Genomic DNA, 13,699 nt, shown 5'->3' with positions numbered 1-13,699 from the left:
ACGTGGCATGGACTTGACTAATGTTTGAAGTATTACTGGAGGGAATTGACACCATGAATCCTCCAGGGCGGTCCATAAATCCGTAAGAGTACGAGAGGTGAAAATCTCTTCTGAACAGCACGTTGCAAGGCATCCAAGATATGCTCAATAACTTTCATGTCTGGGGAGCTTGGTGGCCAGCGGAAGTGTTTATACTCAGAAGAATGTTGCTGGAGCCACTCTGTAGCAATTCTGGACGTTTGAGGTGTCGTACTGTCCTCCTGTAATTATAGAAGTCCGTCAGAATGCATAATGGACATGAATGGATGCAGGTGATCAGACAGGACGCTTACGTACGTGTCACCTGTCAGAGTCGTATTGTCAGAGTCGTATCTAGACATATGAGGATCCCATATTATTCCAACGGCACACGCCCCATGCCATTACAGATCCTCCACCAGCTTCAACAGTCCCCTGCTGAGATGCAGGGTCCATTGATTCATGAGGTTGTCTCCATATCTGCACACGTCCATCCACTCGATACAATTTGAAACGAGACTCGTTCGACCAGGCAACATGTTTCGAGTCATCAACAGTCCATTGTTGCTGTTGACGGGTCCAGCCGAAGCGTAAAGCTTTGTGTCGTGAAGTTATCAAGGTTACAACAGTGGGCCTTCGGCTGTGACAATTCATATCAATGATGTTTCGTTGAATGGTTCGCCCGCTGACATTTGTTGTTCGTACTGCACTGATATCTGCAGCAATTGGCGAAAGGATTGCACTTCCGTCACGTTGATCCATTCGCTTTAGTCGTTGTTCTTCCCGTTCTTGCAGGATATTTTTCCGGCCCAAGCGATGTCGGAGATTTGGCGTCTAATCGGATTCCTGATATTCAAGGTACACTCGTGAAATGGTCGTATGGGAAAATCCCCACTTCATCGCTACCTCGGAGATTCTGTATCCCATTCACCACGTTCAAACTCATTTAAATCTTGATAACCCGCCACTGTAGAAGCAGTGACAATCTAACAATTTCGCTGAACACATAGTGTCTTATAAAGACGTTGCAGACCGCAGCGCCGTATTCTGCCTGTTTGCATATCTCTGTATTGAATACACATGCCTATACCAGTTTCCTTGGAGTATCAGTGCATTTAGTAAAGCAACCTATAGGAACAAACATAGAACTGGAGAAGCTAACTCAATTTATTGAAGGGTGGCTTTCGAAATGCTGAGGAAAGGAATAAATTCAAAGCAAAAATTGAACTTATTATTTGGAATAGAGAATTAAAAAATGTTGTTCAACAGAAAAGGAGCTATGTGTACAGTTATTTAGTTACATCTATTCGAAGTTATTCGAAATATACGAACAGTAACAGAGAAAAACTAAAATCAGGAAATACCGAGAAAGGGAACATTAATCGACGGTTCAGACAATGATGTTATATTTCACCGAAATTTTTCAGTTTTATTTAGACGACGTTTTGAGGGAATCGAAACACCTCATTGTAAAATGTAATATAGAAGTCAGCTGAAAAATGAGAAACTCTATCGAATCTCTTAGGTGTGCTGACGACCAGATTCTAGTTGCGGACAATGAGGATCACTTAGGGGTGAGCGATATATGAAGTATGTAAAGTAGCAAAGAGACATAATTTTTAGCATATCGACAAATGAAAGCAAGTCCAAGGTATTCCAAGAGTTATAACCTATAAAGATGTAAATTAATATTAGAAATCAAAACTGCTGAACATCTAAAAAGACCTTGAACTACGACACATTGTATCTCGGTGATGTTGGAATGATAAATGATTGACTGATTCGATATGATGCATGACACCATCAAACGAGAGCTGAGGCAAAATTTACGAAGGGATACAATGTTTAAAATTTTATAAAATTACTGCAATTTCATATGGTATATATAAAGGTAAACGCAGGACCATGGACTCTAGAACACATGGTAGACTCCAAACAGCCAAAATGTTATAGAACTGTAGGGCGAGTAACAGAAAGCGATAGATTAGAGAAATTGCATGGATCAAGGAGTCACAACGGACAAAATGCTCCCTTGCTTTAGGCAGAGTAAGAAGAAGAACTGACGTGAGTGAATGTATGCGATGATAAAGCAAAACCTTCCATTAGTTTGGTAACGAGCCGTTTTTGATATAATTGGTTATGTTTGGGTACATGGCACGGCTGACGTTCCTATGAAATGTTGTCCTAGTTGCTGCCAGTGTCTTTGAAACGTCAATGTTTCATGTAAATCAAATCTACATACATTCAGATTTTACCCATAACCTCCACAAAAACGAAATACAGTACTATTTCATCGTGGCAAACGGTACAACTTACTTTACTTACCACTTCATGGAAACGTTCACATGCTGTTCTCCAACAGGGTTTGCAATAATGTTCACGTCTCCGGGACAAGCTACGATTTGTTTCAAATACTTCCGGATCACCTCGTACATTTTTATAAAACTGTGCTGTTCGCTTCGGGAGTTCTTCAACCTTACCAAAGATACTGTGTACATTTCAGTGTTGGGCTGACCACAGACTGAAAAATCGAGAGGAGGTTGTGATCAGGTGATCATGCTGGCCAAGATTCATGTCCTGCTCGGCATATCAATGTTTAACTGGCTTCCGTGTTTGATGCTATCTTACAGCGGTAGGAAAATGTCTCGTGCCACATTTCACACTCATACGTCATGCGTGATATTTCAGCTCAGTTAGATGGAGAAATAATAGAGAAGTCTACGTTTCAAATGTGAATTCGGTGGCGGCTCGTATCCACACATTCGCAAATATCTCACAAACGGCTCATTTGCTGACGCACGTTTCCGGGAAGTCTTTGCTTTTATTGTCATGTCTTCTGAGCTGTGTCAGTTTTCGATATTATTTTTGATACAACCTTCATTAGTCGCACAGCGTGAGCAAGGGCATAAACGCCCTTTTCAAACTAAGAATATCAAATAAACGATCCTCTCTGATTTGTGACCGTCCCGAGAAGCGAATGCTTCAGAATGTAATACAGAGTGATCACGCTATTGCAGTGGAGCTCAGCTCAAGTGAACTGGTAGTATCTCTGCATTTCCCGAGCGTGAAAGCGTGCCGGTACCCGGCACGAATCCACCCAGCGGATTAGTGTCGAGGTCCGGAGTGCCGGACAGCCTGTGGGTGGATCTTAAGGCGGTATCCCATCTACATCTGCGAATGCGAGATAGTTCCCTTATTGCTCTTCAGTTACACTGTGTCGGCGATTGTTGCGCAAATACCGATTTTACGTACGCGTACTCCATATTTACTGTACCACGCAAACATCTAGGGTTACACTCTTCTGGTATGAGACTTTCTAGGGGGCGGGGGGGGGGGGGCGGAAGTGGTCTTCTGGGGGCCGAACCGCTCAATTACCCTGGGTTCGATGTGGGGCGGCGGTGGGGCGGGTGGACAGCTGTGACCTGATGTGGGGTTGTGAACCACTGAGATCTACGGCGGGACGAGGTCTCTCCGTCGTTTCTAGGTCCCCGTTTTAATACATTGATACAGACATCTCTGCATTCAAATTTGTAGCTGACCAATCAGAAAAACAGATTAGAACATTTTTCCTAGATGTTGACTTGATCTTTGACGGTGAGACTACGGACTTAGGGCAGTTTGTAGAGGTGTTCATTGTAATTACTGAAAATAACTGTCCACGTAAGAGCTAGCCTAAAAAATTAATTCTGCAGCCTTAATACTACCAGGTGTTTCATCATCCATCCTATAGCACTGAACTTCCTACTGTCGTTACATCCCTTAAAATTTCTCTAACACATATTCCAAGACGATGCAATGAACAAATCACAACCTCACATACACATTTAGCGCAGTAATCGTGGCAAAAATGTGAGAGAAAATCGAAAATTATTCTACTTTAAGGTCACAACCTTCTAAATATCATGTAAACGAATTTTATTCGAACAGTATTACTGATATATCAAATCCGGAACTAAATATCGAGAGCATATCCCAAAGATTTGCTCAATGATTGCTTTACGTGTTCCAATAAATCTTACCAGAAGATTGGTTTCTTTTTGTTTAGAGCTGGGATGATCTAGGCTATGATAAATCTAGCGATTGAAAAGGAATCATGCTAGAATAAATCTAGTTCAGTGATTAACGCTGCACAACACTGCAACACTGCACATCATTCAGGTACATGACCAACAGTGCTATCCAGCTACCACTCTCTCTGAAGGTAAATATGAACAAGAAATTGAAATAATAAAACAAACAGCTATTGCAAATGGTTATAACAACTCCATAGTAGATACCCTAAAACATTCAGTAGTGGCAAAACAATCACGTCACAAAAACCGAAAAGAAAACATCTTCCATATGATCCCCTTCCAGGTAATATATCAGACTGCCAATGCCTTCAAACGAAAAGGCATAAACATTTCCTTTACCACAGAAAACAATGTTGGACAGGAGCTACGTCACAACTTTTATGTTACAACATCGACCGGAATCTTGTGTCGGATCGAAACGGGGACGAAACTTGCCGCACCATCCGACAGTGCTGCCTAATAAAGTGGAGGGTCTGAATCAGAGGCTCAGACGGTTCTGCGACCGTGTAGGCTGCATATTCCTCGATGTAGTGTGACTGGGTTTCTGGTTCCGCTGAATAGGTCAGGAGTCCACAACACGCAGGAGAAGGCTACACCGGTAGCAGGGACTGTGTGGCGTGGAGTGGGCGGTCCTTTAGGTTAGAGGATATAGGGGAAAACTCAAAAAGGCCTTCAGTCACGAAGGGTGCAGGCCTAATACAGGAAAAACAATAGAAGAACCATCGGTATAATAGTTGTAAATTGTAGTAGCTGTGTTGTGAAAGTACCAGAGCTCCAGGTGCTAATAGAAGCACTGATGCTCAAATCGTTATAGGCACTGAAAGCTGGCTAAAGCCGAAGAGAAGTTCAGCCAACATTTTTGTGGCAAAACCTAACGGTGTTCCGAAAGGATATGCTAAACACACTTGGCGGTGGCGTGTTCGTTGCTGTTAGAAGATAATTTCTGTGAGTTAGTATGGGCAGAGGTCATTGTTGGTAACCGACCTCCCAATTCAGATGATACAATTGCTGAAAGGTTCAAAGAAAACTTGAGTTTGCTTTCAAACACGTACCCGACTCATACAATTATGGTTGGTGGTGATTTTAATTTACCCGCGGTATGTTGGCCAAAATAAATAAATAAATAAATAAATAATTCCGCAGGTACGCATAAAACATAATCCGAAATTGTGTAAACGCATTCTCTGAAAATTATTTCGAGCATATAGTTCAAGAGCCCACGCGAATAGTAAACGGTTGTGAAAACACACTTGACCTCTTAGCAACAAATAATCCTGAGCTAATAACCAGCACCATAACGGATACTGAGACTAGTGAAAACACGGTTGACGTAATGAGACTGAATACTGAAATCCCCAAATCCCACAACAATAAACGAAAAATATACCTATTCAAAATAAGCGGATAAAAATTTCACTTGACGCCTTAAATAGAGATAATCTCCACACTTTCCAAATTCACGATATAAGTGTAGATCCTGGCTTGAATTCAAAGAATTACTATCGTCAGCAATTGAGAAATGTATATCAACTAAATCAACAAACGACGGAGCTGATCCCCCTTGGTACACAAAACGGGTCAGAACACTGTTGCACAAACAACGAAAAAAGCTTGCCAAATTTAAACAGACGCAAAACCTCTAAGATTGTTGACCTTTTACAGAAGCTCTAAATTTAGTGCTAACTTCAATGCGAGATGGTTATAATAGTTTCCACAACGAAACTTCGTCTCCAGACCTGACAGAAAATCCAGACAGATTGTGGGCGTATGTGAAGAATGGTAGCGGCAAGACGCAATCAGCGCATTCTCTGCACGACATCAGTGGAGATACTATTGAAGCGCTGCCAAAGCAGAGTTACTAAACACAGCCATCCGAATTGCCTTCACAAAGGAAGACGAAGTACATATTCAAGTATTCGAACCAAGAACAACTGCAATTATGAGTAACTTAGAAGTAGATATCCTCGGTGTAGTGAAGCTCCACTCTTAAAAATCATAAACAATCGTTCGCTTGACGAAAAATCCATACCCAAAGACTGGAAAGTTTCACAGGTCACACCAGTATTCGAGAAAGAGAGTAATCCACTAAATTACAGGCCCATATCATTAACGTCGACATGCAGCAGGATTTTGGTGCATATATTGTGTCCGAACATTATGAATTTCCTCAAAGAAATCGGTTTATTGACACACAATCAACACGGATTTAGAAAACATCGTTCTTGTGGAACACAACTAGCTCTTTACTCGCGCGAAAGGTTGAGTGCTTTGACAAGGGATTTCAAATTGATTCCTTATTTCTTGATTTCCGGAAGTACCTTGCAGTGAAATTGCGTGCTTTTGGAATATCGTCTCAGTTATGTGACTGGATTTGTGACTTCCTGTCAGAGAGGTCACAGTTCGTAGTACTCGACGGAAAATCATTGATTAGAAGTGATTTCTTGCGTTCCGCAAGGTAGTGTTATAGGCCCTTTGCTGTTATTTATCTATACAAATGATTTGGGAGTCATTCTGAGCGGTCATATTAGTTTTTTTCCAGATGACGCTGTCGTTTATCGAATAGTGAAGTCATCAGAAGATAAACACAAATTGCAGAACGAACTATCTATTTGGTGAAAAAATTGGCAGTTGACCCTAAATAAGAGAAAGTATGAGGTCACCCACGTGAGTGCTAAAAGGAATCTGCTGACCTTCGGTTACACGATAAGCCAGTCGAATCCAAAGGCTGTTAATTCAGGTAAATAGTTAGTAATTGCAATTACGAACGGCTTAAATTTGGATTAACACAGACAATGTTGTAGGGAAGGCCAACCAAAGACTGCGTTTTATTTTCAGGACAATTAGAAAATGTAACAGACCTACTAAGGAGACTGCCTACACTACCCTTGTCCGTCTTCTTTTATAATACTGCTGCGCGATGTGGGAAACTTACCATATATGAATGACGGAGTACATCGAAAACGTTCAGTGAGGGGTAGCACGTTTTCTGTTATCGAGAAATATCGGAGAGAGTGTCATTTAACTGATTCAGGATTTGAGATGGACATCATTAAAACAAAGGCGCCTTCCTTGTGGAGAAATATTCTCACGGAATTCCTATCACCAACCTTCTCCTCCGAATGCGAAAATATTTTGGTGACGTCGACCTACACAGGGAGAAACGATCACCATGTAAAATAAGTGCAATAAGATCTCTTACGGAAAGATATAGGCGTTCGTCCTTTCCACTTTCTATATGAGATTGGAATAATAGAGAACTGTGAAGGTTGCTCGATGAACCCTCTGACAGGCACTTAAATGTGATTTACATAGTATCAATCTTGATGTAGATGTAGAAGTAGACATTTTTCTTTCTCCGATGAACGTGTACCGATGCTTGCTCTTCGGCGGACAAGAAAAGAATAATAGAAAGTTGCTTTTCGTTGGACACAGTTGGTTATAACTTTGCCGTAGTTGACCTTTCCGCATTCGCCATATGCACATCGGCAAGACACGAATCTCACACTAATCCCTTTTATGCATGACGGCCTTTCTATACCCGTAATGGAGTCGCGCGGCGTTGGGTAAATTCTTCAGGAACGCTCTCAAACATCAACATTAAAATATCCCTTACAGTAACGCATTTACTAAATGATAATTTTTTCGCCACGCGACTGTGAAGTGTACGATGTCCAGCTTACTCTATGCTCGATTTCTGCACATATAAGCTTTTAAACTGGCTGGGAAGCGCCTTCGCACGCATAGACATCTAAAAACGAACCATAGTGTGACAACAAATTTATCAAGTTCTTGACTGTACACAGGGTCAATATGCTCTCTATATAACGATCGTGTGTGCAGCTATGACCTTATATCGTGTCAAACATACTGCCATTTTTGATCGATTTTAGGTTACGACGTTTGCTGGGGCGCTAATTTGAGAATGGCATGTACTCTGCAATCGTTAGTTACACAAAGCGCGCACATATCCTTTCATGTCACCTCTCGAAAATATGATAATTTGGTAACTACCATATGACTGTGACGGCAACAGAGTTAGAAATGAGGTAGTATAGTGCAACTGGTGTGTCTCTATTGAGAACAAGGTGGAGTATTGTCGAAAGGACAAGGCAACGCAGTTTGTCGCGTGTTCCTACAGATTTAATGAGTAAGCATTACATTTATGCTAAGTAAGGAAATTATCACATGGAACGTGTTCGCAGGTGTCTTGGGTGAGGCGACGAGACTGGCACATCCTGACCTCTGGTCCGGTGACGTACACGAATGACGACCGCTTCCAAGTGGTCAGCACGCCGTCAGGAACCGACTGGAGCCTCCACATCAAGTACGTCCAGAAGAGGGACAACGGCACGTACGAATGTCAGGTACGTATTCCAACACCCAACATCACATGCAGAGACCAGCCTGTATCCTCCATATGAATGACTGACTGCTTTGTATGTGGTTTAAACTTTTAATCTACCTTTCCTTTACTGTTCTTGTAATATAAAAGAAAGTACTTCCGTAATCAGGCTCAGAAAACTAAGTGAAGCTGCTATGTCATCCATTGCCATACGGGATCATTTGGGTGCAGTGCTGCTGAGTCATGCAATGCCATATGGTATCATTTGGATCAGTTTGGACATTCATGTAGAGAGTATATCACCCTCCCGGAGGTTGTCAGCCTTCCAGTTTTCGGAGCCGAACAATCGAGTAGTCACTCAATTGGTCTTAACGGAGCTTAATGTACTACTGTGCAATCCTCTCGCATGGGACAGTTCCGAAGCAGTTCCGGAAACAAGCTGATTGCTCTGTGTGACAGCCAGACGACCGCAACCACAGTTAGACACAATCTAGCAGATTCCGATGAATTAATGGATAATTTCACCAAACGCCATCACTAGCTATGTGTGTGATTTTACTGTTCTAAATAAACGTGTTTCCTGACGTTTCCCCAGCACGTGAGGCTGACATTGTCAAGCATTGGAGAGTGACAATGCCAGCTACTTTTGCTGGGGAAACGACAGGGAAATAATTAAACAAATGTCTGCCGATGTACCGGAGACAAGTCAGCAGGCCATACGTCAACAAGTGGCCACGAAAGTCGTGACAATTTTGTAATTACTTGTTGACGTCTACAACGAAAAGATATAGTAGCACACTGCAGAATCCACAGCTGTTTTGGAAAATGAAGAGGAAGAAAAAGAAAATTAATTGCAATGTATTATTACACACGCTCATTGGAAGAAGGGGCTGATGGACAGATCACATTAGACGTACAGTATGCACCATTAATTAATGCAATTTACATTTAGGTTCACGAACTGTAACGGGGAGATAGTAGAACAGAATGTTAAGTCACTTGGCCCTCCCCACTGTGGAGAAGAATTTTGGAAAAAAATCCGTGACATTGTAAAGCAAGGCCACCAAATGAAGATTCGCACGATACCTGGGTCGCATATCAATGGAATGAATGTAAACTAGTGTTTCAGAAAATCGGGAAATTAAGAGTCCGCGCACTTCATATGTGTCGCGAAAGCTTACTGCTGACGAGAAATGTATCTCGGAGAAAGTTTCAGTGCTCATTAAATAAGTTTAACAGCAGTCCATAAGACTATTTATAACTATGCCTTATTTTGAATGAATCCTTTATTCCTTGTTGAGTATCATAGTTAAGCAGCAATTGAAACAATAGAGGGCGCCGATAAGCCGAAGGCCGGTTAATTGTCTGGGTATGTGACGACACCTCTGTATTTTGGGTTTCCTCTTACTGATAGATAGGCAGAACTACAACGGTGGCCATATAAGATTCTTCATTGAGTCACCAGGAGCAAAGGCTGTATGAAAAACGTCTCACAATGCAGCATGCATAATGGAAGAAACTAACTGGCGTCAACTTACGCTCGACAATTTTATTAGAAGTGACTTCTTCGTATTGTTTTATTTGAAAATTTTGCTTGGTGGCAATATAAGCCTACATACATTGAGCGCTAGTCATCATTGGCGTCAATGAGGATGTGGCATTTTTGAAGGACATATATTTCACACATGATATTGGACGTTGATGCTGGAGAAAGTGAATATTCGTTCAGGGCGAGTGTTAGCTTACTTTCCTACCATACAGAGTGTGGAAGTTTTCATTATACCAGGTTTTGCTTGCTATTCTACCACACCTATTAAACGGTCGGCGAACACAAACATAACGGTTTCTTTAGCTATCGTTTATCGCTTAATTTTGTCCTTTATGAGTTACTTCTGCTTTCTTTCATCTACGCCTCAATGTGACTCCCAACGTTTTGCGCTAGCGTAGTGTAGCTGAACACCAGCCTCACAAAATTTATCAACTGCTATACATTATGTAAAGCGTTACTCCCTATGATCTATCTGGATAAATTCCAATACTTCGATGGTCTAAAGCCCTTTAACGGGTTGATAATTTATGCCCTCCCTTGCAGTGCCAATGTACTCGGCATTAGATAATGTAGATGTTGCTGCCATCTGCGTAACAGAACGATAAGCACCAGAAAATTCCCATCACTGTCAGCAGTCGCGTTGGCAGATTTTGACAGAGCATTACATTCACGATAACGGCGATGTACTGGCACGGAAAAGTAGTTCTTTTCTTATTTCTTGGTTTAGTGGGTATATCTCCAAAAAACTATATTTGCATGTCGAAATCACTTTCTTCGTATTTTATACTATAATATTCCTAAAATCAACTCCTGAAAGAATATCTCTAACAGACTGTAGCTCAGCAGATATATCACGTAAATATGTGGTAACATTGGCTCGCACGGTCCAAGATGTACACAGTTTCAGTGTCAGTAATATATATGTTTACTGAGGTACCATTTAGGTGAATTCACGTTGTTTAAGTATTTCACGTTACAGAAATACTTCGACAAAATTGGAAACATGCACTTTCCGAAGTTAAGGCACATTCCGATACTGAACCAGAAAATGTTTTAGAGGAGGAAGCCTCAAGTTTTACTGTTGCTCTTCACCCGCAAGTTGCTACAGTAATGGATGATAACTTTGCATTCTATGGAATGTGTACTGTCTACGTGGATTTTACCAAAGAGTCTAAAATACACTAAAATGGTTAGAACGTTATTTTGTTTCCTATATATACTTGTCCGCAGCTCGTGGTCCCGCAGTAGCGTTCTCGCTACCCGAGCACGGGGTTCCGGGTTCGATTCCCGGTGGGGTAATGGATTTTCACCTGTCCCGAGCTGACTGGATATTGTTGTGTCGTTTTCATCATCATTCATCCCCTTTACGGTCGGAGAAGGGCAACGGTAAACCACCTCCGCTAGAACCTTGCCTAGAACGGCGGTGCTGGTCTCCCGCGTAATTCCCCTACGCTCTGTCAAGAAGCATGGGACGTTATTTCATTTCATACACACTTAAAGCTGTCAGTGTATATTAACTTTTTACAAGACGTGAGAGCGAAAGTCGTTATGTTAATACTTAGAAAAAGAGTTCGTATGAGAATTTCCATCAAGGAAACGACACCAGCAATAACACGTTTCTGTCACTTTTTTTTTCTTTTTCAAAGTGTATATTCATACGAAACTCCTGTTGCTTTCTGTTTTTTTAATGAAAACCTATGGATGCTTCCTGAACGAGATTTCTCATGTTGTCATTTGTGTAGCACAAGTAAAGGAAAAAAGAGAAGAACAATAAGCTGGAATATCCAGATAAAGATAAATTATATACTTATATAAAAATACCAAACTTTTAAGTGGTGCTGCCTGCGACGCTGCTCAGTTTAATAACAGAACCGTAAAATCAGTGGCGCTCTCTCTCTCTCTCTCTCTCTCTCTCTCTCCCTCTCTCTCCCTCCCTCCCTCTCCCTCTCCCTCCCTCTCTACGTTAGCATATGGGCCGACGTCTTCCCAAACTACGACGCTTAAAATTTAAAGAAATTGTAAAATAGTTACTCAAGACTAGTCAGAACTCCAGAAGCCGCTAAGATGAACGCACGTGCTCCTGTAAGTTCAAACACCTAGCTTATTGACCAATTAAGCATTCACTAAACTGTTGATTGAAGGTCAACACAAGGTATTATGTTGAATCAATAAAATGCATAGATCCTTCAATAGTGGATATCGAAGCAGAAATTTAATTAATTAATAAATTAGCTGAAAGACACCAGACTGTCTTTAAATGCGAACATTTTAGGTTAGGCTTTACCGTGACTGTTACTGACATTAAATGAAACAAAAGTTTACTATTATCAGTCACTGTTTATTAATCTCCACGACGCGTTTAAAAGGTTTAAACCTCCATCATGTGGATTTACGTTTCTTAGTATGACATTTGTGTGTGTGTTGTGTTACGATTTTTTGGAAGAACTTGTAGCACTGTCTAGTGGAGAAACAAAACACTATTTCAGAACATGGTTTTTGGTTTCTTTTGAAAAAAAATTAAACGTGCATCTAACGGTAAACATAAAATAAGCAACGTAAAGTACCTCCAGTGGTCACAGGTTCACTTTATTTTTCTTATTTTATGTTTACGTTAGATACACGCCTATTTTTTTTTGTCTAAAGGAACCAAAAACCATGTTCTGCAATAGTGTTTTGTTTCTCCACTAGACAGTGCTACAATTACCTGCAAAAAATCGTAACACAACACACACACAAATGTCATGCTAACAAATGTAAATCCACATGATGATGGAGGTTTAAACCTTTTAAACACGTCGTGGAGATAAATTAACAGCGACTGATAATATTAAACTTTTAGTTTCATTTAACAACTGACTGTGTTCACACCTATGAATTCACGTAAATATTCTCACCAATAAACTGGCTAGTCGAACATCGAGGCACTGTTTGGAACGCCAATCGGTTACGAAATTTAACTGAAGTTCTCACAACTCCATCTGTGGCACAATCTTTTAAGTCCAAGAACGGTACGATGACAAATTGTTGGAAACAGTATCTGCTATGAAACGTGTAGGAGGAACTGTCCAGGGTGACATTAATTGGAATGAACAAATAACACGAACAGCAGGAAAAGCAGATGCCGAAGTCGGATTCTTAGGAAGAATCTTAAATAATCTACGAAGGAAGTGACTCACTAGGTGTTTGTTCAACCGATTGTTGAGTACTGTTCATCGATCGCAGTCACTTAGTAGGTAGGATTAAAGGAAGGGGTAGAGAAGATCGAAAGAACTGCGTTGTTCGTGTACGTTTAGCCATCGTGAGAGCGTTATAGAAATGCTCAACAAATTTCAGTGGCAGACTTTACAATAGATGAGCGGTGCGTCACGCAGACGTTCACTACCTAAATTTCGAGTAAGTACTTCCCGTAAAGCACCGGACAACATATTACTTCAACCCACATACATCTCACGAAATGACCACTATTAAAATATTCCGTAAATTTGAGGTAATACAGAGTCTTAAAGACGACCACTCTTCTTATACGCCATTAGCGATTGAAACAGGCAAGGAGCCATGAGCTAATGGTTCCAGAAGTAGGCTCCGCTACACACCGTTAGGTGGCTTTCCTAGTATGATGCAGGCAAACATGTAAGTCCGACGCTTCAAAAAGAGTCCAAACAGTGCCGTTAGATTTCTAAGTCCCACGGAAAGCAAATTGTTTCAATCGCCAAATGA

General features: G+C 41.1%; 1 protein-coding gene across 1 annotated transcript in view; it reads left to right on the top strand.

Moving 5' to 3' along the window:
* Window positions 1-13,699, top strand: part of LOC124620195 (hemicentin-2-like) — a 172,952-nt gene that overhangs the window by 36,597 nt on the left and 122,656 nt on the right. Inside the window, exon 3 of the mRNA XM_047146864.1 lies at window positions 8,294-8,455. Coding sequence (XP_047002820.1) covers window positions 8,294-8,455 — 162 coding nt within the window. The remainder of the gene's footprint in view (window positions 1-8,293; window positions 8,456-13,699) is intronic.

This window comes from Schistocerca americana, chromosome 6 (assembly GCF_021461395.2).
Source record: "Schistocerca americana isolate TAMUIC-IGC-003095 chromosome 6, iqSchAmer2.1, whole genome shotgun sequence".
Taxonomy (NCBI): domain Eukaryota; kingdom Metazoa; phylum Arthropoda; class Insecta; order Orthoptera; family Acrididae; genus Schistocerca; species Schistocerca americana.
The sequence above is the reverse complement of the archived record's forward strand: the minus strand, read 5'-3'. Positions and strand labels throughout refer to the sequence as shown.